This window comes from Myotis lucifugus, unplaced genomic scaffold, assembly GCF_000147115.1.
Source record: "Myotis lucifugus unplaced genomic scaffold, Myoluc2.0 scaffold_91, whole genome shotgun sequence".
Lineage (NCBI taxonomy): Eukaryota > Metazoa > Chordata > Mammalia > Chiroptera > Vespertilionidae > Myotis > Myotis lucifugus.
The window spans coordinates 2002609-2027086 of record NW_005871139.1 but is presented as its reverse complement, the minus strand read 5'-3'; the positions used below and the strand labels follow the sequence as shown (position 1 = coordinate 2027086).

Sequence of the window (24478 nt, the reverse complement as noted above, 5' to 3'; positions counted from 1 at the left end):
TCTATGTGGACCAAGGGGTGGTGGGGAGATTGAATAGTAAGGACCCAGCTCAGAGCTCCTGTACCTCCTCCTCCTGCCTCCCTGTGCCTACAGACCGTCCCGGAGTGCAGGATGCTGCGCTGATCGAGGCCATCCAGGACCGCCTGTCCAACACACTGCAGACCTATATCCGCTGCCGCCACCCACCCCCAGGCAGCCACCTGCTCTATGCCAAGATGATTCAGAAGCTGGCTGACCTGCGTAGCCTCAACGAGGAGCACTCCAAGCAGTACCGCTGCCTCTCCTTCCAGCCCGAGTGCAGCATGAAGCTCACACCTCTCGTGCTGGAGGTGTTTGGCAATGAGATCTCCTGACTACAGCACCCTGCGGTGGTGCCTGGGTGGGGCTGCTCCTCTAGGGCTGGGTGACCGGGCCTGGGGATGGCTGCTGCCCAACAGCCCTTCCCACCCACTCTCCAGTATAGCCCCTCTTCCCCCACCTTTTCTCCCTGCCCAACCTAACACCAGGTCCCCGATAGCTACAGGCCACAGGCTGACCCCAGTCCCTGAAGACCTCAGTTATGAGGAGTTGTTGTTTATTTGACAGAGAGACTCAAGTCGGGGCAGAGGGCAAAGGCTGAAGGCAGGACCTCACCTGGGAATGTCCCCACCATTCCAGAAGTGGCTGCTGGCTGGTGCCCAGGGTTAGGAAAGGAAAAACAGGTGGGCAGGAAAAACACACCCATTCCTCAGGGACAGATACCCATACCTCCCCCCCACCCCCCGATTCAGGTCCACATGTCCAGAGCCTAGTGGGGATCTCCCTCCCCTGCACCACCATGCTAAGGAACTGGCCACAACCCCCACTTTATCCCCACCTCATCCTGCCACCAGTCTGTGCTGCTCTGTCTCAGGGCAGCATGCCATGATGGGGCCTTCTTCCTCTGTCTTCCCACCCCTGGCCTGTCTAGGATACTCACTGCCAAGAATGACCAAAAACTGGGTGACTAAGGTCACAACTCCCCCCTCACCCATCCCTGTTGGCCAAAGTGCACTTGCCTTTCCCTCAGAGCCCACTTTCATCCCATCCCCATGGTAACGTTCTCCTTGGAAGTAGCTATGGTGAGGGAGCTTTCTCCCTATGGCTGGGCCACTGGCCCAAAACCCACCTGCTGGGAGAGCGAAGGAGGGAAGAAAGCAGGGCCCAGTGGTGGGACACAGGCAAACCCTGCCTTACAGAAAAGTAGTGGGTGGTGGCCACAACTGTCCCCTGGCTCCTCAGCCTGGATCTAAGAGGTTAGCTGAGGCAGGAGTTCTCCTTGCAACAATCCATGTGGCAGGACTGATGTGCCCCCAGGTTGCAGGGAAGCTCCAGGCACCGTCCTCACCCTCCCTGCCAGTGCCTTACCTCCCACCCCAGAGAGGGAACCTGCTGCAAGCTCCCGGGCCCTCCCACTGTGGCCACGGGTGCTGGTGGGACCTCACCCTAGGATGGCCAAGGATGACCCAAAGATCCCCCCACTCTCCCACCACCCCATAGTCTAGAGAAGCAGTGCTCTGCTTACCAGTAGGGGCCACGTCTTTTCCACCTGGTGGGTGGGATGGAGGTGAGGGCCCTCCAGACCCCAACAGCCTAAGTCACACTCTCCCTGCCCACCTAGCTGTAGTTCTAAGGTGGCCATTCCTTCAGGAGACCCAGGAGCTGTGCTCTGAGACCTCAGGATGTGGGTGCAGAAAGAATGGGCTGGCCTCTGTGCCTAGTCGGAGAGCATTTAGGGGTGGAGTTGTGTGGGGCTGGTTCCCCTCTTATTCTCGCTCCACCACCCCAAAGTCATAAGGAGCCTGGCGGGCAGGGTGGGGGTGGGGTACATAACTTCAAACTTTGTGCTCCTCGTAGCCAGACCAGCCCAGGAGATGGCAACTCGAGGTCCGTTTACTCTGGGCGGAGGGGGGGGGTGGGGGGGGTGGGGGGGGCGGGTTCCTCAGTGTAGGTATGTGGGACCAACATAGAGGGTTCTCCCAGGAGTCCCCAGGGGTCCTTCAGATAGTCTCTTGAGTTTGGTGGACACAGCCATATTCAAGGTCTCAATACGGAGGAGTTCATGTCAGTAGGACACCCTTCCACCTGCATCTGTGTCCCCTGAAAATGCCGGGAGCAACCCGACTTACCACAGCCAGAGCCATCAGTGCCCACCTGGCCCCGCGTGTCCTCAGGTGGGAAACATCTGGCAGCCACAGTCCTCATTGCAGAATAGCATCCTCATGGCCGAATCTTGTGTTTATTAGATGTGAGTTGTTTTTGGAATCCGTCTCCACTTCGCACTACACTCTAATATAGCGGGTAGTAGGCACCACTGATTAAGAGATATTTATGGGGGGAGAACTTATATTGTGAAAATTCTATACAGTAATTATTGTTGTCATTGTTGTTGTTTTGTAACTTTGGGGGAGACCCTTGTTATTTGATTTTTAGCTGCAAAACACATTGGTCCAGCTTGCTATTCAGTGGGAGAAAAAGTTTGAAAATCGCTAATGTCATTCAGCCTCCTTATTAGAGAAAACTGCCGCTTAGAGGAGGGCGTGACTCACCCCAACTCGTATAACTAGTTAGAAGTAGCGCCAGGACCGGACCCCGACTTTGGACTTCAGGTCCTGTGCTCTTTTCACTACACCACGCTTGAGCTCAGACCCCGTTGCTCGTTCCCCCAGTGGCCAACCCAGTCCTTTGGGGGAAGTGCTGGAGTTTAGACAGAGCAAGTCTAGATCCCAACCCCCTGCCTCCCTTCCCGGGGTTGTCACCCCACTGACCCATCAGAAGGGTGAGGGACACCTCAGCCTGTGTCTCAATGTGAATCAGAACCCCCACCCCCAGGGTGGCCCTGGCCAGATGGGGTCTCTGCCTCATCCCTTGTAATGCTGTTGCCTTACCAATAAAGTGCATTTGTCTTTGTGATGCCTCCGCCTTCCCAGCTCTCCCCCTGGTCCTGCTTCCTCCAGGTCCCGACTGGACATGGAGAACGCCAGCTCCTCAGCCCTGGGCCCACAACAACCCACCCCACTCCCACAGGGAAGTCTGGGAGCTGGGATGGAAGAAAAAAAAAGGAAAAGTGAGGTTTCACGGGGCTGAATGGGAAGGAAATGTGATGATCATCTGTTTTGCTTTAGAATGAGAGAAGGTGAAGGCAGATGTTCATAAATCAAAAACTTTTAAAATATATTATTGGAAACTCTGGAAAGTGTGTGCCCCAAAATGCCAACTAAACAAGATTCCGGGAGAGAGCTCCTTCTGCTGCCTCACTGTGAATAAGTGGGAGAATCCAAGTGAGGCGAACAGAGAAGATTGGGGTGTACGACAAACTTGGTGAAAGCTGGGCATGAAGCGGCAAAAGCAGGCTTTATTTAGTTAATCCTCACCTGAGGATATTTTTCCATTGGTTTTTAGAGAGAGTGGGAGAGAGAGGGAAAGACAGAGAGAAACATCGACATGAGAGAAACTCATCAATTGGTTGCCTCCTGTACGCGCCCTGACCAGGGCCCCAGGCTGGGGAGAAGCCTGCAACCAGGGTTCGTGCCCTTAGCCAGAATGGAACCTGGGAGCCTTCAGTCCACAGGTGGGTGCTCTATCCACTGAGCCAAACCAGCTAGGGCCAAAAGCAGGCTTTAAAGAAAGCCTCCTGAGTTATTTCCAAAGAGAAAAACAAAACAAAAAACATTTGCCAGAAATAACCCGATGAAGAAAGGCTTGCTTATGATAATAAAAATGGCTCATACTACATAGCTCATACTACTTACTTCGTGGCAAGTGCTGCTGTAAATAAATGCTTTATGCACACCAACTTGCTTTGTCCTTATCAGGACCCCAGGGGAGATGGACTGCCATCACCCCCATTTGACAGAGGGAATAACTTGCCCAAAGCCACATTGGTGGAGAGGTGGGATTTGAACCCTTGGCAGCTAGCTCTGGAAGCCTTTAATGAGCTGCTACACTCTGCTGCTTCTACTGAGCCGAGTGACCTGACAAGTCACAGTCTTGCCAGCTCTCTGCTAAAGAGCATGTGAGGGAGGTTCCCATTCCTAAAGGAGGCCCTGAGATGGGAGAATTGGAGGGGCCGGATCACCTGGTGTTCGACTCTCAGGAAGCATTCAATTGGGGTCCCATCAATTATGGCCCTTACCTGAGAACCTCAAGAATGAAAGCCAAGCAACTGTTGACAAAAATGTGTTTTGTGTTTGAAATGGCTGCTGTGCCAGTGATGGAGAGTTGCAGGGACCAAGAGACGCCAATGCGCCCAGCTCTGTTCCCCAAGGACGTGGGGTTTATGGTAAGGGGCAACATCGCCTAACACAGCAAGCAAAAATAGCCCCCCCAAACCACACGGTCATCTGCACGTGGGAAGTCATGTCCAGCCAGAGGATGTATTTTGGATAAGTTGGCCTGGGAACCTGCAGGTGTGATTTACTTTACTTTTTCAGAAGTATCTGCAGAGATTTCAAACCAAATGTGTCACTGGGGGTGGGGTGGGAGTAGAAGAACTGAGGATAGGGCTTGAGGGCCACTTGTCATGAAAAAAAATGAAAGGACTTAGAAACAGCTGCTTCAGTGTGCATGTCTCTGGCTGGTGAAGTGTGAAGATGAAGTTCTTAGAAACTGTTAGGAGAGCCTATTTGGTGTCTTATAGATGATCTAGAACAGCGGTTCTCAACCTGTGGGTCGCCAACCTGTGGGTCGGGACCCTTTTGGGGGTCGAACGACCCTTTCACAGGGGTTGCCTAAGACCATCGGAAAACACATATATAAACAGTGGTTCTCAACCTTCCTAATGCCGCAACCCTTTAATACAGTTCCTTATGTTGTGGTGACCCCCAACCATTTTTGTTGATGCTTCATAACTGTAATTTTGCTACTGTTATGAATCGTAATGTAAATATCTGATATGCAGGATGTATTTTCATTGTTACAAATTGAACATAATTAAAGCATAGTGATTAATCACAAAAACAATATGTAATTATATGTTTTCCAATGGTCTTAGGTGACCCCGTGAAAGGGTCGTTCAACCCCCACAGGTTGGCGACCCACAGGTTGAGAACCGCTGACCTAGAAGAACACGAACCCTCCAAGCCTGTGTGTTACTATAAACGCCAGGTAAACTGAGAGCAATGCACCCAGAAAACCTTAAAGTTGGGATAAAGGGATTTTAAGTTTTCACGTTCCACTTCTGATTCTACATGTGTGCTATTCAACGAAGTAGCCACCGGTGACTTTTTCAATTAATTAAAACTAAATTAAAGCAAACATGTAGGTCTTCCGCTGCACTAGCCCCATTTCCATTACTCAGCGGCCCCAAGGCTACTGGAAACGACAGTGCAGACACAGAACAGTTCTGTCATCACAGAACATCCTGCTGGACAGCACGGATCCACATAACACCTTTTTACCTGGTACTAACCGTGGATGACACGCCCTGGCGACCTGTTGGGCAGGTAGTCACGAAACTGTTCAACATCGTATAGAAGATAGAGAGGGACTACCCTCCCTTTACATCAAGCAATGCTGCTACTGGATGCTATGAACAGGGCCCTCAAAAAAGACATAAAGGAAAAGCAACTCACGGGCCGTGGGTTTGACAGGTTTAGAGCTTCATGTGGCAGAGATAGGTCAGTGGTATGCCGGGAAATACAGATTCTGTAGTCGGAGGGCATCAAACAGGGCCTGCCAGGAGGGGCTGGAGCCGTCTGGTCAGTGTCTTTAGCTTCTGCCGGGACTCCTTGGAGGCTGTCTGTGCAGTGTGAGGTCTCTCCGCCGGCCCTCGGCCAAGGAGACAGTGCAGCTACGGGGATGCCTGCCAACACCCTTTCAGACGTTAGCACTCACGTGGGCAAGAAATCTGTGAGGCTCCTGAAGGAGTCGGTGCACCAAGTGACTGAGAGGCACAGTGGGGTGTGGAGCAGAAGCGGATGGGGGGGGGGGATTCAGAAGGAGGGGGGTCCTGCTCCAGACAGCTGCTCTGAATCTCTATTCAGACACGTCATATATGACAGCGTCGCCAACCTTTCGGACCTCACGGACCACCAGTGGTCTGTGGACCACCGGTTGGCGACATCTGATATGTGATACATGAGATAGTGCGAGTTGGGCTCTGGGGAAGCTGACTGTGAAATGTAGGTTGAAGGGCGGGGAGTTTACTGGGGAGAGGTCTCTGGGTCACCAGCTTTGATGGCAGGGAAGGAAGTAGGATCGATCAGGTAGAGGAAGAAGTTGGTCTCACAGGGGTCTCAACCAACCCTCCTGGGGAACTCTGAAATGGGATGGCACTTGCCAGGTTTTTATATTCCTTCATCGGCTAGTCACTGGATGTTGGCTGTTCCCACAAAGAGTGTGACCTTCATGTGACCTTGAGCTAGGTGGCTCTTTCAGCCAAGGGCAGGTAGGACTGAAGGCTGTTCCTTCACATTTTGTACTATCAGAGTGCCCTTTCAGAATGGGCTGCTCTGCCTTGGGGAGGGGCTGGAAGGCTTCCAGGCCCTTCCTAGGGCTCTAAGTAGTGGGACATCACAAGTCCCAGACACTCCCTCTAGAGGAGGATGTCACCAGCTTCTCCCCAGCTCTGGACTATCTGTTCTTTTCCTAAATCATCTTGAGCTTTACCACTAGGTGGTGCGACTGCTCTACATGGACAGGTTTGAGCTGTGGGCTTGGCTTCTCTCTTCCCCCCACTCTCCTCTCTCCCCGACTCCTGTCCTTTCTCTATTTCTGTGAAGCTGAGTCCCCGACACAACAGGCACTTGGTGTTCATCTCTCCTCACACCAGTGACCAAGCAGAACACATAGGGACCTGCTCTCTGGCTTTCCAGGACATCTCTGGAGTCACAGCCAGGGAAGATTCTGACACTCACACCTTAGCCAATGGCCCTCTAAGGCTGAGCTCTGGGCTGGGGCCTCTGAGCACCTTTCATGGAGGCCCCAGGTTCCCTCTGAGGTCCAGCCTGGTTGTTTCCAAGCACAAACACAGCACTGCACTCAGTGCTGGGGATACAGCGATAAGACAGTCACTGCCCCGGAGAAAGGCACAATCCCGTGGGAGAAGACAGGCCTATGAACAGACCATAACCAAGCAGTACAAGCAGAAGCCACAAAGTATAACATTTAACAATATAATCTGCAGGGTCCCTGTCCTGGTTCTGCCACCTGTTACCTGTATGACCTTGGACAAGTTACTTAATGTTTTTGAGCCTCAGAATCTTCATCTATACAACAGTAACAATAATAGTACTTACTTCCAGGTTTGTTGTTGTGTTGTAATCTGTGTAAAACATTTATCACACCACCTGGGCATAGCCATGAATCACAAATGCTGGCCAGCATCATTATTACGTTGCAGCGTGGAGGGATGGTCAAATCAATTTTCATCGGATGTTGACCCTGCTCTCATCCCCTGACCATGGATGCTTGCTGCGCTTTCTGGACTGGCCCCAGGTGATCTCTTAGGCCTCGGGAGCTATGGGCTCCTCCTGCAGGCTCCAGGAGTATCTACTTCAGCTGGAAGGCATCATTATGCCATCTGGCCACCAGGGGGCAGCTATGCAACTTAATAAGCCAAATGGGTCCCAACTGAAACAGCCTGCTTAGAGAGAAAAGTGTGGGAAAGAGATGGGAAAGTAGGCACATAAACTGAAACACATGGGACTCTAGCTAATACGGTCCCCAACTTCCTTCAATTATGGTCGTTCTTTTCCCAGCTTTGCTTCCCCAATGACTACCACCACCCAACTTCATTGCACACATAACCAACCCATAATTAATGCTGGTATTCTCTGGTAAGAAGTGGCTCATGCCCAGAGAAGGGGAATCAAAATGAGCTTCAAGAATCAGGTTTACGCCCTAACTGGTTTGGCTCAGTGTATAGAGCGTCGGCCTACAGACTGAAAGGTCCCAGGTTCGATTCTGGTCAAGGGCATGTACCTTGGTTGCGGGCACATCCCCAGTAGGAGGTGTGCAGGAGGCAGCTCATCGATGTTTCTCTTTCATCGATGTTTCTAACTCTCTATCCCTCTCCCTTCTTCTCTGTAAAAAATCAATAAAATATATTTTTTTAAAAAAGAATCAGGTTTATTCTATGTATTTGTTTTGTTATTGCTTCTCATTTTTACCCAAGTGCTTCCCAGGTCCTAGCTCCTTTGGTGAGATAAAGCCTACTATGATCAGGTCTGTCTGCTTCTCCAGGTTCACGTGTCACTGTCCAGATGTTGGAACTCAAGCCCCTGACACCTCCAACCACTTGCTGGTCTCCAACCATGTGCCTTGGCAGCCTGCCTCCAGGAACCAGCAGTTCTCAAGAGAAAAATAAGCACCACAAAGAGCTTTTGTTTCTGTGGGTTTTATCCATCAATATTTACCATGTTAGAAATTTAAATTAAGAAATTTGAAAAACACATTTTAAAATAACACTAATGAATCCTATATAATAAAAGGCTAATATGCAAATCAACCGAACAGCAGAACGACCATTCGCTATAATACACTCAAAGCAGGAGCTGCCCCATGGTGGTCAGTGCACTCCCACAGGGGGAGTGCCGCTCAGCCAGAAGCCGGGATCATGGCTGCTGAGCATAGCAGCAGTGGCGGGAGCCTCTCCTGCCTCCGCTGCAGGCAGGCGGTAAGGAGCGAGGGGTCCTGGACTGTGAGAGCCCCAGACTGCAAGAGGATGTCTGACCGCTAGCTTAGGCCCAATCTCCCCAGACTGCCAGCTTAGGTCCCTAAGCTGACAGACAGACATCCCCCGAGGGGTCCTGGACTGCGAGAGGATACAGGCCGGGCTGAGGGATACCCCCTCCAGTGCAAATTTCATGCACCAGGCCTCTAGTCTATTATAAATTCACATAATTTGTATTAAAACAACCTTTTTCCCAAAGCAGAACAAATTTAGTGACAACAGGGTATGGTTTTACAGTCTTGCAAATCTCTTTAATGCTGGCTTACTAGAAGGCAGCTAGATTCTCATATCTGCTTCTACAATCCATCTGTTAGGATATCACACATCATGGAAGCTCTGGACAACTCCTCTGTAGAGAAGTGAGAAAATGAGAGTAAGAAGGCAAATGATGTCTTAATATTATTGTGAAAAGAGTTTTGACCTTGCAGAGCCCCTAAATGGGGCTTAGGGACCCGTAGGGATCCCCAGGCTACACTCTGAGGTCCACACTATGCATTTTTATGTGTTGTTTCCTGACATACCCTCCACTGGCTCTCTCTCCCCCAGTTTTCTCAACTGGGCAAACTCCTACTGCAGCTTCAGTTTCCAGTTCAGGCCTCATGTCTCCCATAAGTTCTTCCCTGGACGTCACCCTGCTAAACGCCCCGCCTGCCCCATCTGGGTAGAATTGTGCACCTACCCTATTTATAGAATGAAGTGTACATTGTAGTGGGTTTCAAGTTTCTGTTTTGCTTATAAGGCTCCCTTCCAGACTGGAACAAAGGAGGGAGGGATTCCATAAATGTAGCTGAAAAGATGGATGAATGAATGAATGAATGAATGAATGAATACAAAGCCATGTACTACCCACTTCTGTGAGTGTCTGCTCTACACAAGAGGTGTCAAGTTTAAAAAATCCTGCTCGGGTCCCTACTAGAAAATGAGATGCAAACAGACTTATGCAAATTTAAACACCTTCCCCTGAACTTTGGAAACTGAGAAGTTAAGTCCCTGTGGCTTCAGAACCCACATGCTAACTACCTCTCCCTAAAGCATCTTTCTGTAGGTGGACAGTTTGCTTTCTGTACCAAAATGCAGAGTTGGCATATTTTCCTATTCATATTTATCTGGTTTGATTTATCCCACATCTTAGCCTGCTCAAATGTTTGAATCCTCATCTTGTCATTCAGTATTTTGACCATCCTCCTGGCCTTGCATCTTCCAAAACTTAGGTCTGCAGACCATGCACAGAGTTAACTCACACAGAGCCCTGGGCCAGGCCCCTCCTGCAGGTTGCTTTCAGGGCTCTGTGGTTCGGCTGTTCATGACCTCAGAGGGAGCCAGAGAAGGGGGTGTGTGATGAGAGACTGAGCTGCAGAGGGGAATAGTTGCAAAGACCCAGGCACCCACCGCAATTTGGGAAACCCGTCCATGCTTCCACAACCCCTCCGTCCTTAGGACCCAAGAGTCTCACCCCAAGTGTGGACAGATCCTTATGGAATTAAACCATATCTGAGCCAAGGATCAGAGATCCAGTGATATCTGATATAGGGATGCAGGGAGGAGTAGATCAAGTGTCAAATTCCAAGCTGAATTGTTCTGCAAATTCTGTCTGAGCTGCACTCGGGAAAGAGAGGCATGGTCTCCTAGATACTGGTTGCTGAGAGGAGAAAGGCGACGGGCAGTGGGCAGAATGCTCCTTAGGCATCCCTATCGTGGTGGGGGATGGAAAAGTCACATGTCGCCAAGCCTGGCCATCCTCATTTAGCTCCATGGGGCCTCCCCACTGCCCTCTTCACTTGCACTCAGAATCCTAAAGACATCTGGAAAGGCCTGTGCCACCCCATCTAATTAAGAATCCTGTAGATGCCTGTGAACATCTGTGGCAGCTGGCACAGGGCTCAGGGCTCGGGTGAGGGGAGGCAGGGGCCCCATGTCTGCGCCTGGTTCCTGTTTCTCCATTTGCCTACCCGATCAAGCAGCCCATCAGAAGAGGCTCTGCCACCAAGGCTAGCCCATCCTGGGCCTGCAGGACTGTGAGCACCAGCTTCAGAGTGTCAGGGCAACCCCTTCCTGGGGTCCCTCTGTTTTCTCCACACCCCCCCCCAGTCCCACCCCATCCCACTGATTTAAATGTCTTCCCCTCTCTCCCCCTGGAGCCCCACAGAGGTGGCAGGGAGGGGGTAGTGGAAGAGCCCTGGGTGATAAAGTGGGGATGGGGAGACGAGATAAAGGAGGTGGCAGAGAGGCCAGCCCCATTTCCGCTCTGATAGGGACCCCACCCCAAGGGACTCGCTGACTTCTGCTGTGTTGACAGGAAAGCCTTGAGGTGGTAGAGGAGTGGATGGGAGGGGAGGGAAGGCTGTCGCGAGGCAGGATATCAGTGGCCTTGGGAGGTGTCCGTTCGCTGTTGTTTCTCTTGGTTGTTAGTTCATTCTCTGAACTCCTCCTACCACAAGCCAGCAAGGTGCTAGGCTGTGAGGGCTGCAAAGGCAGAGAGAGCTCAGGTGCTCTCCCAGGCCCGCTCCCTGCCACTCCCAGCCTGGAGGGAAGCAGCCAAGGTGGTGCATAAGAACATGGACTTTACAAGTAGATCGTCTGCCTCTGATAGTGTCTCTCACTCGCTGTACAACTTGGGGGAAATTACTTGACCCCTCTGGGCCTTGTTTTCCTCTTCTGTGCATGGGGACATAGAGTCCTTGTGAAGATAACACCAAGAAAGGCTTGCAGCACGGTGCCTGGCCGGGCCTCATCTAGGGTAGCAGGTGAGGACGGCAGAAGCAGCACCGAGGGGAGCAGGATCTGAACTTCTGTGGGGCTGCCGGCAACCTGTACTTGTCCTGTCTCTTCCCTAAAGTGAAGATAATGGTACCCACTGCATAGGTGTGAGTCCATACACAGCGTCTAGAGTTGTGCCTGGCGAGTAGTAAATGTTGAGAACTATTAGCCTTTACTACTATTTTCATCACCACCTGGCATCCTCTCCTCTACGCAGACATCCTCTTCCTTACAGGGGTCACCCTCCTCCTCACACACACACATCCCAAGTCAAGGCTGAAGGGGGTGGGAGTTGGAGCTCACAGGTGGGCCCTCTCACTGAAGGACTGGGATGGCACCCCAGCCACGCACACAGCCTGCTCACCCTGCCCCTCCCAGCTCCAGGGCAGCAGGGCAGCTTCTGTCTTGAGTGGAGCCACCCCAGGCAGGGGACCCTGTGGGGGGGAGCTGGTAGAGGGGCTCCTGGCCCTGGGCCCCCTGTTCCAGGCCAGGGCTCTGCCTCGCCCCATTATCTCCTCCTGCAAAACCTCCTCCACCCGTCAACCCCCAACCGAGATTATAGACCCTCAACTGTCTCCAACTGCTCTGATTCATGGATAAGGCCGGACCCTGTCCCCAGGCCACAGTCCCTGGCCACCCCCACCTCTGCCTGCCTCTCTGGGAGCTGGGGAGCTGGTGTCCCTGGGGCAGGGGACCAAGGAACAGGGTGGCCAGGGGGACGTTGCCCCCCCCCCGTGGGTGGGCTCCGGAACTCAGAAGGAAAGCCAGTCTCTGATGGGGAGGGACTTGGTCTCCCTCTGTCTCCTTCTTGTTTCAGTGCCGCTCAGCCTGTCTTGTTTCTGTGTCTCCAGGCCGCTCTGCAGTTTCTGCCTCTCAGGCGGCTCTTCCCCCACCCCCAGAGCACACCTGGCTCCTCACATCAGATAACCCAACCACAGCAGCTCCCCTTGCCCCAACCCCGCTTCTAGCAGCCCCCTTCTCGCCCCTCGCTCTCTTCCTCCCCCGCCGCCCCCACCTTACGGCTCCCCAGGCTCACCTAGATTCCCCTGGGAGGCCTGGGGGCCCCCAAAGCCTTACTGGGTAATGAGTGTGTGAAAGACAACTCTTCTTACCCGCAACACACACACACACACACACACACACACACACACACACACACGTGCACGCATGGTGGAAACTTCATACCCGTGTGCCATGTAGGAAACAGAGTGAGGGGGAGGGACCCAGGGACCAGCCTTGAGGTATGAGGAAAATCCAGCCTGAGGAAGTGAGGGGTGGGGGGTCGCAGAAAAGGCTGGGGGTTCCACGGTTTCCTGCTTCTAGGCAAAGAGAAGCGTCTTCCCTCTCCCAGGGCTTCCTGCTTGCATGAGGTCATCCCCGTCCTAGGGTTGGAGGACTCCCTCAGGCCAGGGTCTGGGCCGGGAAGCAGACAGATGTGATCTGGGCCCTTCACAGCCCAGCCCCTGCTTCCCACTCCCCAACAAAGGCCGGGAGGGAGGAGCTGGGGTGGGGGTGCAGGTGGGACTGGGGGATGCTGGGTTCAGGGAGCAGGGATGAGGGTGAGATCTGGGCAAGGAAGGCCAGTACACAGGAGTGGGGGACAGGGACTGGTGGGTGCCTGGGAGGTGGGCCTGGAGGTTTTAATGCCTCTTGACAACAAATGAATCATAGGCAAATGATGTGGAAATGATGGCGTAAATAAAGACGTGTTATTTCAAGGCCCCAGTGTGTCACTGTAGGAAGATAACTGAGGGGGGAGGAGCAGGAGGCTTCCCGGGCAGATGGTGCCCGTAGGTGGGGGCCCAGGTAGAGTTCCTGTGGGGGGCGGTGGAGGTGATGGCCTACTTACATCTCATGTCACCTTCAGGCGATGTGAAATGGCAGGTGGCTGACCACAGCCCGCCAACCCCTCCCCCAGAGCAGAGCAGCCCTCCCATCCCCTAAGCTCCTTGGCGATCCCTCCCACCCTCCCCCAACCTCCCTGGGCCACTGCTACCCACACACACTGTTCCCTTTGCCCAGGATCTGCTCTTGACCTACCTTGGTTCTGCTCTCTGGGGCTGCCCCTCCAGGACCAGGACAAAGTCCTGCTCAGCAGGGACACAGGAGCCAGTGGAACGCCAGGAGCTTCCAGTGGCCAGAGCACCTGGGAACCCAGGCCGAAAACCTGGGCTTTTCCCATCAGGACAGCGCTGAGCTAACACCCACAGTGACAGTGCCTGGCACATGGACAGAGCCCAGTATATACCTGCACCTGCTAAGTGAACAAATTCATCACCTCCAAGGGGATGTCAGGAGCCTACGAGTAGCCCAGTCTCCCCACTCACCACAGCTCTTTACAAGGTTGGCAATTATTAAATAACTAGAAAAATGTGTATACTCATACCACCTTACATAATCATTACTATTGCATGCATTTCCTCTGAATCTTTTTCTCTGTGCTTATGGTGTGTGTGTGTGTGTGTGTGTGTGTGTGTGTGTGTGTGTTTAAGACAGTTGCCATCACAGGGCATACACGAATCTATATTCTCCTGAGATACTAGGCTGCATTCATATGCATCTTTTTATCAGCTTTATAATTTTCTATTAAGTGGAAATATAATTTACTTCACAATTTTCCAGCTGTAGGTGTTCAAATTGTTTCTAATTTTCCCCATTACAAATCGTGTGGTGGTGGACATCATTATGCACTTATTCCATTCTGTTTCGGCTAAAGAAAGACAGTTTAGGTACATTGGGTGGAGTTATTGAGCCAAAGGGTAAAAAACATTTTATAGCTCCCACTATATATTGCCAAACTGATTTCAAAAGAGGTTACACCACCACCAACAACGTGTACATTTCACCACACTCTCACTGATGTCTGAAAGTGGCTTCTACCTTTATCTTGTTTTAATTGGCGTTACTTTGAACATTTCCCTACCTTTGCTTACTAGCTGTTTCCTCTTTCCCTGAAGAGTCGTTTCTGTGCTTTGAACTTAGTCTAGCATTGTTTCAGTGTTTCTTATCAATCCATATGAGCTCTCTCTATAAGAATGATTTTAAAGCATTGTCCATTCCAATTGCGCCCAATCTCTCCTTTTGGACATTTTTCCCCCCTTTGGATTCAGACAGGGCGCTGACGCCTGCTTCATTGACCTCTCCGACTGCTGCCTCTCAACCTCCTTCCGTGGCTGCCACCCCTCTGCTCACCTGAAACCTTTGTTTTCTCAAGTGTCTGTGTTTAGCCTTCTTCCGGGTCCCCTTGGTTTCCCTTCTCTCCTATTTCCCCTGCTCTGGTGGTCTCATCCACTGCTACCTACAACTCCAGCTCTCCCCGATGACCCCAGATCTTTATTTGTCCTCCCCCCTATTCAGAGGTCCAGAGAGTAACTGTCCACTCAATCCGCCCCCCCCAACCCTGATATTGAACCACCAGTACCTCAATCCACATGTCCACAGCTTGACTCTGTATTTCTCTCCAAATTAGCTTCTCCTGTTTTATTCCCTAGCTCTGCTGCCCTAATACCTTTGGGCCTGGTGGTGTGTTTGGAAGGGGAAAGAGGGTAGAGGCTAGTTCTCCTGAAGAGGAAATGAGATTCTACCAACCTCCAGCTTGGAGGAAGAGGGCTGGGAAGAGGAGGAGGAGACCATTTTTCTAAGAAGATGCTGCTCTGTGACTCAGTTTCCCTGGTTGCCTATAAAGTAGGACTGGCTCTAGGTCTAGAAATAGATGCTTGAAAATCAAAGTAGGTGGCCCTCCTCCTAGAGCAAATTAACTCTTAATATTGACCTCACTGGCCTCCTCCTCCACTTCTTGAGCCTCTTTCCCAGCAAGAGACTACACGGGCTGACAAAGAGGTTAAGTTAAGCCTGTGCTGGTCAATACAGAAGCCACTAGCCCACGTGCTACTGAGCACTTGCAATTTTGTGTTTTGTTATGGTTTTTTGTGTGTTTGTTTGTTTTGTTTTTTAATCCTCACCTGAGGATATTTTTCCATTGATTTTTAGAGAGAGTGGAAGAGAGAGGGGAAGACCGAAATATCGATGTGAGAGCAACACATTGATTGGTTGCCTCCTGCACACACCCTCACCAGGGCCCGGGCCGAGGAGGAGGCTGCAACCGAGGTACCTGCCCTTGACCAGAATCGAACCTGGGACCCTTCGGTCCGCAAGCCGATGCTCTATCCGCTGAGCCAAACTGGCTAAGGCTTTTTATTTTATTTTTGATCACTTGCAATTTTGTTAATTAGAATTTAAATATGCTATAAGTATAAAACCTAAACTGGATTTCAAAGGCTTGGTATGAAACAAAGGACGTAAACTATTAACAATTTTTTGTTATGATTACATGTTGAATGACAATATTTTACATATATTAGGTTAAATAAATACACTATTAATATGAATTTCACCTTTTTACTTTTTCTTTTCGTAAAGAAAATTTAAAGTTACATGTGTGGCTCACATTCTGTTTCTTTTGAACAGTGCTGATCTAGACCCCCCCTGCAGGCAAAACTCGGGGCTCCAGGCTGAGGCAATGACAGGTCCCCACAGATTTAGATGCAGACCCCACTGGAGATATCACCACCCAGTTGGATACGCAGGACAGACTTTGAGTGGCCCAGTGGCCTGGACAAGGCAACATTTCCTGGGCTGGCGTATGGCGCTCCAGAGCTTGTCTTTGTGATGCCCTGTTACTCCAGACACACAGTCACCCAGAGCCACCCACCTCCATAGTTCATGGAGAAGTTCTTCATTCATTGAGGCCAGGCCCTGGGCCCCTGTCCAGAAGCCCAGAGGCATCCTTCCTCCTGTCTAGCGCCCTCTCTCCCAGCACCGGCGCTTAGGCCCAGCCCACCTGTGGGCTGGAAGGGGATGAGAGAGGGAGGCGGACTTGACATGCCCCTGGGCCTGTAGATACATTGGCTGGGTCAGCAGATGTATTTTATGCTCAATTTTGAATGTCTGTCCTTCCTGTTGTCCCACTGATAGGGGAACAGAAAGGGAATAGGAGGGAGCCAGGAGGGAGGGCACAGCCCACTGGGCTGCCCTTCTCCACTTCCTTCTCTCTTGCCTGTGCCCCAGAAGAGCCATAGGAGGGCACCAGGAGCTGGGACCACAGTCTGCACGGGTCTGCCCCGCTTCTCCCGCCTAGATGACTCCACCTCTCCCAGGTCCTGGCTGGGATCCGAAGGCCCCAGGCAAGTGGGGGAAGAGGAGCCACTCCTACTTTCCCAGCAGCTGCTGCTGCTGCCTCTTCCTGTTTTGCTAAAACTCTGGCTCTGGACCCAAGGGGGTGGGGGAAGTTGCCAGCCGCTCCCGCCCCCCCCCAAAGGTCAACCTTGTCCCCCTGGTCCTCTTAGCTAGTTATTTATAGCCCCCCAGGCCCTGGCTGAGGAGCTAGATCTCTCCTCCCTCAAATGTCAGCAGCTGTGGCTATTACCCCAGGGATGCAGCCAGATGTGCAGATCACTCCAGATGTGCTGTTGCCAGGATTGGGGAGAGGAGGCAAGGCTCTTTCTACAGCCGGTTTGGGCATTCCCAGCAGCCGGGTCCAGGTTCCCCTCAACTCTGACGCAACTGAGACAATACCAGAGGACCTCGGGAGGGTGGGTCCAGCAAGTGTCCCCACACCCCTAGCCCAGCCCAGCCACCCGGCACGCCCCGCAGGGGTCAGCTTGGGTTAGAGACCCATTTGGATTCCTTTGCATAAATTAGGTCAGCATCACTGAGATTGAATTTGTAGGGGAAAACTGCAGCTTAGAGGGGCAGAAGAGACAGGACACTGTCTCCTGTTACTAATGTCAGCACCGAGCTCCATCCCCAGCAGAGCCCTGTGTGCGTCAGGCTCTGTGCTGAGCACTTCATGTCCTGATCTCAGGAGTCCTCACAACAACCCTAATATGGCAGGCACTCCACACCGCCCGTCTGCAGATGAGGAAACCGAGAGGTCAAATTCCGTGCTGCAGCTCACGCAGTGGGTGAGCGACCAACACCAACCCAAGCAGCCGGACTCCAAATTCTTGCTTTTAACCACAGTATGCCGCAGCCTCCCTTCACCGTTCCTCTACAGGTTTCTAAATGGTTCCTTTAAAGCTCAGTGTGGAGCCCATCCTCGGGGTCTGCCCAAGAGTAGAGAGTGGCCTTGTCTCTCAGCCTCCCAACTACTGCCTCAGGCACGGAGGGGGCAGGTCAGAGCAGGATTAGTGCCCCGGCTAAAGGACCCAGTAATCCATTGGGTCCTTTCCAACACGGAACTGCTGTGACCCTGTGAACCCAGCGTCTCCTTGGCAACACCCGCTGTGGGAGCCCCTGTCTGACAGCTCTCATCCAGGCTCTTTTCGGCTGCCTCCTGCTCTCCAGGAAAAGATGCATTCCTCCATGATCGGACCTGTGGCTTCTTTTGCCTCGGTGCCGTGCCCAAGAACCTGGCACAGAGTAGACGCTCAATAAGTAAGTTACACTCGATGAGAAAGAGTGCAGTGGTGGTCACATGTGGGTGGAGTACTTCAAAGTCTTAGTAAGGACACTCCCACCCATGTCCCTTCGTAGCCACCTTCACCCCATTTCACCCTCACCTCAGCTCATTGCTTCTTTCCTGCCTCCACTCCCTGGACATGCAGGGGCCTGTCCAAACCCACTCCAAAACCACTCCTAGGGAAGAGAGGTGAGTGCCAGTAGGCCAGGACCTCCTTAAGGTCTTCCCTGGGGGTTCCCTGGCTACAGACAAGTGCCTCCTAAGAGGCACCTTTACAATTTGTAACAAGGCAGGACCCTGCCCTCCAGCCAATGTAGCCACTGGGGCTACAGGGGGTGCTGTTGGGGGCATGGAGCAAAGCCGAAGCCCCAGGCTCACCTGTGGGTGGACCCCAGCATCCCTGCAGGGGCCCACTGGAGCGAGTAATCGTGAGCTGGCTGTGGAAAAACATTCTGCAACTCAGACGAATTTCTTCTTGCTCATGATTAGTGTATGGCCTGGTGGCTGCCTCCCTGACTGTAATCTCTGCTGGCACAGGCATCTCCGGGCTGGGCAGTGCGGGCTGTGGAAGGAGCACTGACCTAGAAGCTGGGACGCCCGAGTTCTCTGCCTGCTCCCCTCTCTGATTCATGACTAACCATGTCATCTCTGGCAAGTTATTTTCCCCCGCGGGTCTTCAGTTTCCTCATCTGTGAAAGGAGTGGTTTGGATTAGGCCAGGGGTCCCAAACCTAACCACGCTTTAGAATTACCTGGGAGCTGCGGATTACTGGGTACCCCCCACCCCAAAGGGTCTGAGCAGGTCTGTGAGGAGGCACAGGAATCTGTTTTCACAGATTCTTCCAAGTGATTTTGATATATTATCGGGGTTGGGGGATCCTACAGACTAGATAACCTTGTAAATCATTTGAAGCTCTTAGGAACAAAGATTCTAATAAATGGAACCGGCGAGTATCAGGAGGTTTGGGTGCTGGGAGGTTTTATCACAGGGCAAGTGAAGAGTAGTTTATTTCATTGTCATCATCATCACCATCACTATTATTATTACTGTGCTGACATTATTGTTATGGAGGGAGGTGGCAGTGACCCCAGCTGTTTGTTTCCATCACTAATGAAGCTCTGGCTTCAGGGGACCCTCACTTACCTCCAGGTTGGGGGTGGGACTGGGGTAAAGGGGAAGGGAGGAATGGGCCTTCTCTGGTGGGTGGGGCCTCTTGGCAAGGGAACCTTTCCTTCCCTCTCCTGGGTGGAGTTTGGCTGCATGGGCTTTGGCACCGACCTCTGGGGCTGAGAGAGTGTCTTCCCACCCCTATTCCTCCCCCACTTTCTGTCTCAGCTGCCTCAGCCCTGGGGACTGCCCCTTCTCCTCCTCCAGTCCTGACTTCCTCCCCAGACTCCCTCAGTCCTCACCAACCTCATTCCTGAGCCTGCTAATCTGTTTGCCACCCCTCTGCTTCCTTGCCTTGCCCTGGCACATGCCTTTCTCCCTACCTGGAATGTCACCCCCCCCCCCACCCCCCCGCCTCCACACTGACTCACATTTCTGGGCTCCTGTAAAACCCAGCTCCACACTCGCCTGCTTCATTCCCGCCAGGCTCTGCCCAAGTCTCTCCTCTTTGCTATGTACCCATTTACGCTTGGAATAACAGAATCAGAAAACTGCTTTAGACTCAGAAAAATAAGTAGAGATGATCCAAACCAGCTCCCTCATTGACAGGTGAGAAAACTGAGGCCCAGAGGACTTGTGACTTGGCCAAGATCGCACAGATAGTGAGATTTTTTAAATAGTTGGCTTCCCAAGAGGCTTTCAAGTATTTTATGTGTTTGTTTTGTTTCTTCAACACATTGTGATCTATATGAGGGCAGAGGCTGTGTTTTTGTTTTTGCCTTTAATGTTCTTTATCTCCACTGTGGAGTGTGTGTCTCCGCGCGCGCGTGCACGCACGTGGTGTGTTGCACCCAGGGCTAGAGTAAGTAATTATAATATTTCTTATGCTCTCAGGACAATACTTCTAAAACTCACATTGGTCCAAACTTTTGCATATATTATTCATATGATCTCAGAGCAGCCCAGTGAGGTAGGTAGCCAAATTAATTGTTATTTTACAAAGCAGGAAACTAAGACTTAGAAAGGTGAGACCCAGGAAGTTAATGGCAGAACCAGGCCTAGAATTCAAGTTCTTTGACTCCCAGCCCCAACCAGGGGCCCTGATACCCACAATGCCTCTCTTCGAGCTCTCTCCCGATGTTCCTGGGCACCTGGAATCATCAAGGGGGTGATCTTTGCCATCTTGTATATTCGTTGCTCTTTCTTCGTCCTGGGGTTGAGGAGAGCCTGTCTTTGGCTTCCTGCCCCTCCCCATCCTGTCCCACCGCTTTCTCCTTGTGTCCCCTCACAGCATTGTTGGCACATAGACGCATACACGTATACTCAGAACTGCAGGTGTCTAGGGCGACAGACCACAGGGGAAACCACATCACCTTTGTTGACACTGAGGGAGGGAGGGGCGCAGGGGAAGGGACTTGCTTAGTTCTTGCCACCTGCCCCAGTCCCCACGGTCATCAGCCTCCCAACCAGAGCCATATGGACTTAAAGCCATGCTCCAGCCTCTTCTTCATTTATCCATCCCGTTATGGCCCAGGAGGCTTATCACTTCTTCTCTCAGGTCCTGAAATCCTGGATGGGGGTCTGCCTCGCTGCATCCCAAAGCCACACAACCCGCCCCCCAATCCTAGCCAGAATACTTACGTAGCTCCCTAATCAAAACAACTGTGAAAGGTGGGAACCAGAGGTGCGATAACAGGGCTGGGTCAGTGAGGAAGAAAACTTGGCATCTAGGATGTCACACATAGGTCAGCTGGGACCTCAAATAGCCACGTATTACCAGACCTGACAGCAGGTTCCCCGTTGTTGTGACCTGCTCGAAGAAATTGCGCAGGCTCTGCATCAGACATATTCAGGATTAAGTCACTTACTGGCTCTGTGGCCTAGGGGAAGTCATTTTGTTTCTGAGTTTTAGTTTGCTCACTAAAACAATGGGGATAATAACGAGACATAAGTGAAAGGGCCTTGAACAGCATATGATACAAAGGGAGACGCTCAGTAAATCCTAATGATCTTCCCTCCCTTTCCTTCCTGCCTTCCACTTGTTATATCTGGTACCATGAAACCCTTTATTTGGAGTTGGGGACCTGCCCCTCTATTAATCTGCCCCTTCAAAACCCGATGAAATGGCGTTTGATCCCAGGTTCAGAAACTGGAATGCAAGGCCCAATCCAACCCAATGAGATGGTCCTCAGAGATCTCACCAGCCTTTGGGGGCAGAGCGCTTTTTGATTGCCTTTGTGGAGAGTGTGTGGAGAGTGTGGACTGGGGGATGGATTGTGGCTTTGGCTGCTATATCAGGATGGCCGGATCAGGAGTGATCTCGAGCCCTGAGTTTAGACCAGATGACCTTCTGGAGCTTTGAATCCTGGCACAAGGAGGACACCCGGTAATATTTGTTGTATGAATGAATGGCCCCTTCACTTACTAGTTGTGTAAGTTTGGTGAGGTTTCTTAACCCTTTATGAGCCATACTTTAATCATGACCACGATAAGGGTTATTGTTAAGAATAAATGATCTTCCCAGTGGCTCAGTGGTTGAGCGTCAACCTACTAACCAAGAGGTCACGGTTCAATTCCCGGTCAGGGCACATGCCCAGGTTGTGGGCTCGGGTTTTGGGCTTGATCCCTAGTGTAGGGTGTGCAGGAGGCAGCTGATCTATGATTCTCTCTCATTATTGATGTTTCTCACGCTCTCTCCCTCTCCCTTCCTCTCTGAAATCAATAAAAATATATTAGAAAACAAAATAAAAAATAAATGATCTGATGTTTGCCAAGGGGGTAATATAAGACTGTTACATGGTAAATAGTCAGAAAAAAAGAAAAGAATAAAGAAAAAGCTAAGTATGGGAAGAAGAGGAAAAAGAGGGGAAAAAAGTCAAGTAGGCCCAGAACCACAAAGAGGAGTCAAAGAGGAGCCCCTCAGACTTTGTACTGGGCAGAGATTCCAGGAAGACTCGGGTGAGACAAGGCCGGTCCCATAGAGCTCATCTCTTCTGCTAGGTGCTGAGCTGAGCAGTCTGTGAGAAGCCTGCACTCAAGAGCCTTTTATAAAAAAAACCTCCCATGGTAACCAGGGTAGAGGAGAGAGAGGCAGCCTGTACCTTTCTGCCTCGTGTCTCTGAGGGTTCTTGGAGGCTCTCTAACATATCCCAGCAAGGGACATGTGACTTAGAAACTGGCTTAAGACTCGGTCATGGGAAGTAGGGCCTGTGAAATGGTAAGTAAACCTGGGAAGTGAGGGAGGGGCACAGTCCGTCTTCCCAGAGGCAGGTCCCACAAGCTATCTTCCTCTCTGTCTATACTTTGGGGGCAGTGAGTCCTGGTGTGTGCAGAGAGTCAGGTGCTGGGTACCACAGGGTAGACACAGGCAGGGGGAGAGACCACCTTTTTTAAAATGTATTTTTATTGATTTCAGAGAAGAAGGGAGAGGAAGAGAGAGAGAAACATCAATGATGACAGAGAATCACTGATAGACTGCCTCCTGCACGTGCCCTACTGGGAATCGAGCCTGCAACCCGGGTATGTGCCCTTGACCAGGATAGAACCCGGGACTCTTCAGTCCGCAGGCCAAAGCTCTATCCACTGAGCTAAACCAGCTAGGATGGGAGAGACCCTTTTTGCTCAAATCTCTCAGAGCTCGGTGATTACGTCAAAAAGAAAGAGAAGGCTCACAAATAAATACATGATTGATGCACATGGTAGAAATGAGTACACAAAGGCCTGATTTCAGTCCAGAAATAACGACAGGAGTCCTGAGGGGATTAAGAGAGGGTGGGGGTGGGGGTGGGGGATGCTAAAGGAGAGAGACACAGGGAAAAGACTGAGTGTCTGAAGTAACCAAGCAATTTTTTCTGGAGGCTATGGGCACAGAAGAGGCATCTGGAAGGAGAGTGATCTGGTTTGGAAGTAAGGGCTGGGAAGAACACACCTGAGGTAGAAGAACACACCTGAGGTGGAAGAGCATGTGTCTTGCAGAGTCAGCATGGGGAGTCATGAGTAAAAAAGGGTGTGTTGGAGGTGTCCAGCTCGGGTATGGTCCTTGAAGGCCATGAATATGTCCCAATTCAGCAAATAACTATAGGGGGCTTGAATTCTGTGTAAGGCCCTTAGCAAGACACTACAAGAAATGCCGTCACGACTAAGGCAGTCGCTGGGTTCGGGGATGTCCACTCTTGAAGGAGAGTTGAGACAGACTGACAACGTGGGGTGGGGTCCTTTAATGGAAGGAAAGATCCCTCTGGCTATGGCAATCAGGGAATGGCTCCTGGGGAAGCTGGTACAGACTTGAGGACTGGAAAGATTTCAACAGGAGGAGAAAGGACTGTGAGGACATTCACTTTTGGAGGGAACATGATGAGCCAAGGTGAGGGAGTGGGAAGGAATGAGAACACGATGGGGAGCAGCCAGCAGCCCACTTTGGCTTCAATAATAATAGTAATCATAGCAACTAGCATTGTTGAGCACTACGTACCAGGAGTCACTGGGCAGAACAGCAGCAAAAGAGAGAGCGAGATTGTGCAGCATGGAGCCAGGCAGCAGGGGGGCTTGGAGGCCAGGAAAGGACTTTGGGAGGGTAAGTTAACAAGTGCACTCTGGGACACCCACAGGGACTGAAGACGGAAGTCGGCTGCTAAAAATCCCAGTTAGCAACTAGTGGTGAGGCTGGAGCTGTGCTTGTGGGAACTAGGAGTCTACGGTCAGAAGCTGGACCTCGGTGTGGCCAGGCCCTCTTAGGCCACTGTGGACTCTTGTTTCTCCGTCTGGCATGGCTCTGCCTCTGGCTCAGCCTCAATTTCTCCTTCTGTAGAATCCTGAGACTCTTGGGGTTCCTAGGAATAAGGGAAGATTGGGGTCAGATGGAGGTTGCGCCCTGCCTTCCAGTGGTGATGCCTCACGGGAAGGAGAGCCTGGTGGATCAGGTTGTGGACCTCTCCCCTTCCCAGGAGCCACGGGGTCTCTAACCCAGCAGATTGCCAGAGGCGACAGGGCTGACAGACTAGGCTGGGAAGCAGAGTGGTGAGGTCCTCAGCCTCTGACCCCTGAATCTGACCTCCCTCGGCTAAAAGGGTGGAGGGGGTCAGGGAGGGCGCCGCGAAAAGCCTGCAGGAGCTGAGTTTATTAGCCGAGGGAGGGCTGGAGGCGGCTGCATTCCGACTCACAGACTGGAACATTTCTGTGATCCGCTGTAATGCACTGGGAGACACTGGGCACATTGCTGAAGTTTGACTCATAGGGACCGGGAGGGGGAAAGAAGGGGGGAGGGTGGTGGGGGGAGAGGAATGGGAGGAAGAGAGGAAGAGGAGAGGAGGGAAGGAAATCCCTTGAGAAATTTTTTTAAAAAAAGAAAAACTTTCAAAACCCGCACCGCCCCCATCCCCGTTTTCTTTTAATAGGAACAGGCTGGACCCTTCGGTTCCCCTCTGCAGGCGTGGGGTGGGGGGTGGTGAAGGGGGAGGGCTGGG

At 51.8% G+C, this 24478-nt stretch overlaps 2 protein-coding genes and 1 long non-coding RNA gene across 14 annotated transcripts in view; 2 read left to right on the top strand and 1 right to left on the bottom strand.

The window, feature by feature from the left end:
* VDR (vitamin D receptor) overlaps positions 1-1935 on the top strand; it is a 50512-nt gene extending 48577 nt beyond the window's left edge. For both annotated transcript variants that reach the window (XM_006091473.3, XM_023756302.1), the window contains exon 10: positions 94-1935. In XM_006091473.3, coding sequence (XP_006091535.1) covers positions 94-353 — 260 coding nt within the window. In that variant the 3' untranslated portion in view covers positions 354-1935. The remainder of the gene's footprint in view (positions 1-93) is intronic.
* Positions 1936-17526: 15591 nt separating this feature from the next.
* LOC111826601 lies at positions 17527-21593 on the bottom strand. The gene is made up of 3 exons (XR_002829960.1): positions 20128-21593; positions 18288-18598; positions 17527-17859 (listed from the first exon to the last, which is right to left on the bottom strand). It is a non-coding gene; the product is annotated as an uncharacterized LOC111826601 (long non-coding RNA).
* The window catches only part of HDAC7 (histone deacetylase 7), a 43901-nt gene continuing 37288 nt past the window's right edge, over positions 17866-24478 (top strand). For 2 of the 11 annotated variants that reach the window (XM_023756292.1, XM_023756291.1), the window contains exon 1: positions 23246-23589. In XM_023756292.1, the coding sequence (XP_023612060.1) occupies positions 23274-23589 (316 nt within the window). In that variant the 5' untranslated portion in view covers positions 23246-23273. Of the gene's footprint in view, positions 17885-18498; positions 18561-19606; positions 19626-23218; positions 23590-24478 lie in introns of those variants that run through there. The other 9 variants (XM_023756297.1, XM_023756295.1, XM_023756298.1 and 6 more) reach the window with 9 other exon arrangements.